The sequence below is a fragment of the Leucopleurus acutus genome, assembly GCF_964270905.1.
Source record: "Leucopleurus acutus genome assembly, chromosome: 17".
NCBI classification, from domain to species: domain Eukaryota; kingdom Metazoa; phylum Chordata; class Mammalia; order Artiodactyla; family Delphinidae; genus Leucopleurus; species Leucopleurus acutus.
The window spans coordinates 54,899,677-54,905,676 of NC_139159.1; the positions used below are offsets into that span (position 1 = coordinate 54,899,677).

At 32.3% G+C, this 6,000-nt stretch overlaps 1 protein-coding gene across 2 annotated transcripts in view; it reads left to right on the plus strand.

The window, feature by feature from the left end:
• The window catches only part of EMC2 (ER membrane protein complex subunit 2), a 54,179-nt gene extending 48,580 nt beyond the window's left edge, over nucleotides 1-5,599 (plus strand). For both annotated transcript variants that reach the window (XM_082858747.1, XM_082858748.1), the window contains 2 exons: nucleotides 1,813-1,900; nucleotides 5,428-5,599. In XM_082858747.1, the coding sequence (XP_082714873.1) occupies nucleotides 1,813-1,899 (87 nt within the window). In that variant the 3' untranslated portion in view covers nucleotide 1,900; nucleotides 5,428-5,599. The remainder of the gene's footprint in view (nucleotides 1-1,812; nucleotides 1,901-5,427) is intronic.
• Nucleotides 5,600-6,000: the final 401 nt, after the last annotated feature.

Sequence of the window (6,000 nt, forward strand, 5' to 3'; positions counted from 1 at the left end):
TTTTAAAAATCACAAATTTGTATTTATTATTTTATTACATTTAAATACGAATCAAGAAAAATGCTATATTTTAAAATACTATGATTTCAGCGCTACACAAATTTTTCATTTTTATTTTCCATTTAAAAAATTAGGTGTCCTATTTTGTACCCCTTCCCCCAACCCATCAAAAGCTTTTTCTTAAAATTAGACCTTTAAGTATCTGATTAGGACAATTCCTGTTTACTTTGGGTAGGCAGTAGTAAAAGAAAAGGCTTTCTGTTCTTGGTAAGTCCTTGTGAAAGTGACTCTATCAACTGGGTAATAGGAGTAATAAGCACACTCTACATCCTTTACTCACCAAGGGAAATTATGAAAGGGCAGAGTTTTAAATGTGGTGTTGCTATTGCCATATTTTTAAATTATGGCCGGTATATTCAGCATTTGAATTCCTTAAGTTAATAATGTCTTATGAAAGGCAAAGTGATCTTGATTCTTACAAGAAGCTTTTTCTCTTTCCCTGGCATTTCCTCTAGAAATCCCCTTTAGTTACTCTATCAAATCAAGATTCAACCACAGAAGCTAATGGTTTAGGAAATAGGAGAATCATAATGTTAAGCTGCAGCCAGAGAGGTCAGAGGCAGGTTACCAATTCCTGAAGCCTATTGCTTCTACGATGTTACCTGTGCTTGATCACTTAATCTTTCTCAACAGGTCACAAGAAGTTTGCCAAATTAAGTTAATTACAAAAGAGAACGAACACATCATAAATCAAGTACTAAGTACCTAAGACAGCATTGATATTTGAAGGAAAGATCAGTCACTTGAAAGTATACTGAGTGCTTAGATGTTAACTTGAAAATACTGTATGTTGCTAATAGAAAATGTTAATACTTTAACCAGGGGAAAAACAGGTAATATAGTTATAATAAACCTTCCCCTTCCTTAACAAGGAATATATAGTTATCTAGTAAATCTGTAGTGTTAAGTCAAACTGATAAATGATGGGAATTGGCAGTCTAGTTAGAAAACTCATTTTGAAATCAGCATGGGGTATTCAACAGTGTTTTCCCCACTTATCATGCACTATATTGAATTTAATACACATGAATTTGCTTTTAAATGTACAAAGATAGTATTTAATGCACTATATTTTGTTTTTATTGTAAAATCCAATCCCAATTTGGTATTATAAAGTAAATTATGACTTAATAAACTAAAAATGCATATTTTAAAACGTTTACTTTAATATGTAGCATAGAGTTTTATTTGATAGGTTTTTGCTGCAGAAACATGATATTATCTAGTCAACTAATAAATCTGGGAAATTTTTAAAAATTGCAGCCCACTCTAAGTAGTTTTGGAGAATTCTTGCAACTCTAAAATGTTTGATAACACTTCTTTACGTTTGTATTTTACCTTTGTTTGAATTGTAAAAAGTTGATTAGAGGCCACACAAGTAGTCCACATTCCTACATAAATATAAGCTAAATTTCATTTCTAAATTATGCTTTTTATTTCATAAAGCTTTTCTGGTCTGAAGAGGGAGTACAGTTTGAAAATCATGTTAATGTTTTTATAGGTTATCATACTACTTAAACATTTAAACTGGCCAATTTCACACGGAAATTTTTATATACGTCAGTTGAAGATGAAACCTTAATGAAAATGTCCTTAAAACCCAAATTTTGTTTTTTATTGAAGAAAAAGAACATATCTGATTTCATGCTAGTGATAAAATAGATAATGTTAACTCTCTAACAATTTGAAAGGAAGACTGTGATTTTGAACCTGCCACTGAAATTGAGCCTAATTGCATTTTCTAAAACTTAGTTTGCAGGTCGAAGTAAGAAGGAAACCAAATACTCTCTCAAGGCAGTCGAAGACATGCTGGAAACACTGCAGATCACCCAGTCTTAAGGTTTCAAAAACTCTTTCACATTACATTTCACAACTGTAAAATTGAGCTCACTGGTTTGTGGCCTATTTACTAGATGCCCAGTGCTATTTATATACTGATTTTCTGCTAAGAAGGCAGTTGTAAAGAATGTGTTTATATAAACCTAAAAATGCCATTTACCGCTAACCAGGAAGATGGGGAAAGCCGATGGAAGAGAGATTTGACAAGATTCTTACTGATTGTACATCATTCTTTCCATATCATACATATATAACTGCTTTTAAACCACAATCTGATATAGAAATAACCTTGTTAAATAAACTGATGATTTATTAAACTTGCATATGAAAATTCTAGATTCTTTTTGTTATAGTCAAATAGTGAGTGACTATATTGTTTTAGAACTCGATTTCTAGTTAACTCCTTTTTATTTGTGATAGGAAATACATAGCATATATAGGTGACAGAAGCAAAATGCTGGCAAATTATTTTCATTCTTTTTATAGCGTCAGGTTGGGTTTCGCTCTGTATTCCAGTGGGCTATTATTTTATATGCTGTAATGTTATTCTGATAATCTTGATTAAAATATATATCATTCTCCAAAGTTCAGCACTATCTTTTTATAAAATTTTGTTTTGCTATGGGACATAACTGAGATTTTTTTTTACCTATAAAATGGTTTAAGGTTCATGTATGTTATGATATTCAAATTTAACCCTTATGAAAGTAATATTTATCCAACTTTCAACTCTATGTAAAAGGCATAAGTTTTAGAGAGCATAGATAATAGGAATGAAGGGGTTTCAGTGGCTTAGTTATTTTTACTTTAGGGAAAAATAAGAATATCTAAACTATCTTTAGAAGCAAATTTTTTACAATTCTCATATCTCATTACTCCTCAGTAATAATAATTAGAATTTCTTCTTCCTTTTTTTCTCTTTTCATAGTGAACAACCATTACACTACCTTTAGCAGTATTTTGCATGTTTCGCAATAGAATAGAAAGAACTTTGAGAGTTAACCACTTTATTCAGACACAAATCAGTTTTTAAAATAGGCAGTTGTTCATTCAGGGCAAATATTGTTAATATTAGTTTGTAATTTATATACATAGCTTATATATTACATATAGAAATACATATATAAATTTTAATTAATTAATTACCAACATAATACAGAGACTCCGGCATGCTTGTTATTGCTTTATTTGCACAAATTGGAGATCATGGAAGAATTGACAACCTGGAAGTCTTAAGGAAGAAAACTATTGTCAGTATCAGCTTTTTAACCTTTTGAGTTATTCTGTTAGTAAATTATTCTCCACATCTAGTCTAATTCTTTCATTTTGCAGTTTTTTTCATTTTATTTTGCCCTGAGTAATGGGCAGATGTGAAATAACTCTTCCCATATGAAGATAATTCTTATAAATTAATAATTGTTATCACAATATACACTGTTTTTGCCCATGAATTTAGTGACCATTTTCAACACAATCAGACATTTCAGATTTGTTTGCTATAAAGAAAATAGTGCCCACATATTATTCCACTACCTTTCTTCCCTTTAATCTCCTCCCATGAGTCACTAGCGTAGTGTTTACTTTAGCAGTATTTTTGTAATAAGTAATTTAGTGTCCCTTATAACTGTCAGCCTTTAGTTTCACTTTATTTTTTCTAATTTTAATACCTCCTTGCCAGGAATCTTTTATTTATTAAGTACATTGTTAATGTGTAATAATTTATAAAATTCAATTATATATAATGATAATCTCATTGTGGCAGACAATTGCCCACCCAACTGCTTTTACCTTCTTCCTTGTTAACAGTATCCTATATTGTTCAGATAGGAGCACAGATCCCTGTTATTCCACGAGGTTTGGACCTTACCCTCAGCCCCAAGGGAAGCATCATGGTTGATCTGAAAGAGAAGTGGTTTCATTCCATATGGTCCGTGATATGCCAAGGCAGAACTTTTTGCATTGAAGGAAATATTCCATATTTATGCTACCTAATGTGGTAGCCACTAGCTGTATGTGGCTGTTAAGCACTTGAAATGTAGCCAGGACAACCGAGAAATGGAATTTTTTATTTAATTTTAATTTTAATAGCTGCATGTGACTCATGGCCACCATATTTGAAAGTGCAGATATCCAAAATCTGGGCATGTGGCCTAATTAGGGCTAATGAAATGAACAGAAGCTGTGGGGAAGGGCCTTTCTTTCAAATTAAAAAGTCAACGTTTTGTGAGCTGAGGCTTTTTGCTTCTCCTGGCCATGAATGCCAACAACAAGCCTGGAGGTATAATAGCCATCTTACAAGCATGAAATAGCAAATATGAGAATTAAAGCTGTATTTCAGAGATGGTTCCGTAGAAAGATTACTGGGAGCCTGGGTCCCTGATTGGCTGAACACTTGAACCAACAAGAGCAATTGCTAGCTTCTGCACTAACTACATGAGAAAAATAAACTCTTGATTGTTAAGCCATTGTTTTTATTTTTTGTTACTTTAGCCATATATGTTTCTGACTAATATATCCATCATTCAGCTTTTTTTTTTTAAGATGCAAAACTCTTATCTTAGACATGCTAGGGATGCTATTTTAGAATTTAATAATTTAAAATTAAGTAGATAATTACATGTAACAAAAGAAGTAGTATCTTGTTCCAACTCAGCACCTAGTATTTAAGCCAACAGAGGTGAGAAAAAGGCATATTTAGAATGTCTTTAATCATGAGGATAATATTGACTTGGGAACAGAGGAGGATGTAGAAAAAGTTGAAATGGAAAATCAATGTTTCAATATGTTGGAAGCATATAATTTTTATTATCAAACATTTAGAAGAATTTTTTTTCTTTAATGCTATAATCCCTTTATTCTCAAAGTAACATTTAAATTCAAAGAACTATAGTAGGAGTGTAGGAGGGACTTTAGAGAGATTTAGTTGTTCTGCATTTTAGGATGAGGAAGTGAGGTTCTGAGAAATTAAGCTCTTCTGTGACAGAGCAGGTAATTGGACCAGGATGTCAGGCGTTCCCAAGTCAGTGCTCCTTCTAGCATATTCTAAGGCATATGTCTAGTCTCTGATAGGTTGTTCTTTGACAAAAATGAGAGCCAGATATATCTAAGGGACATTGCTTGTTAGCAGAGCAAGGACTAGAATTCAGATTTTCTGGCTTGTAAAAGAATTTTTTAATGGAATAATGAAGTCAGAATTTCAGTTTTAATTAAATTGAATTTAAACAAAATTACCCATTAAAGATGTTACTTCATTTATAGTTAATGTGAGAAGTATTTCAAACTATTTAGAACTATTTCAAACCTCTTTCACTTTGAACCTGTAATTTATCCTATCTCTCTTCTCATTCTTGGCAAGTAACTTCTTTTATAGGCTGAACTGTGTCTTCCCCAAAATTTCATATTTGAAGTTCTAAGCCCTGGTGCCTCTGAATGTGACTTTATTTGGAGATTGAGTCTTTAAAGTGGTCATTAAGTAAAATTAGGTCATATTGGTGAGCCCTAATTCAATATGATTGATATCTTTATAAGGAGAGATTAGGACACAGACATACAGTGGAAGGACCATGAGAAGACGAAGAGAAGATGTCCATCTACAAGATAAGGAGAGTTTCCTCAGAAGAAACCAACCAACCAAGACACCTTGATCTTGGACTTCTGGCCTTTAGAACTGTGATGAAATAAATTTCTGTTGTTTTAAGACACCCAGTCCTCTGTGTACTTTATTAAGGCAGCCCTAGTTAACTAACAAGGCTCTCTTACTGTTTCACAGAGAAAAAGAGAAGTTATGACATAAAAACATACCCAGTATGATATTCTTGTGCCCAAATTCACCTCTTTTCCTTTTAGAGTAAAAGAAATTGGCCTTACCCTTTTCTGAGCTATTTCCTACCACTGTCTTCCTCATTTTTTATGCTTTAGCCATACTTTAGCTTCATGAATTTGCCACACTCCCTTCCTGACTTCCCAAAACTTCATCTTTTCTTCACATTTGTCCTTAAACTATTTTTTTCTTCATTACCTCTTCTCTTTTTTATTTCAACTAGATTCTTCCTGTTAACACTAAAATATGCTCAGTTTGCTACCACTTTTTAAAACACCTTC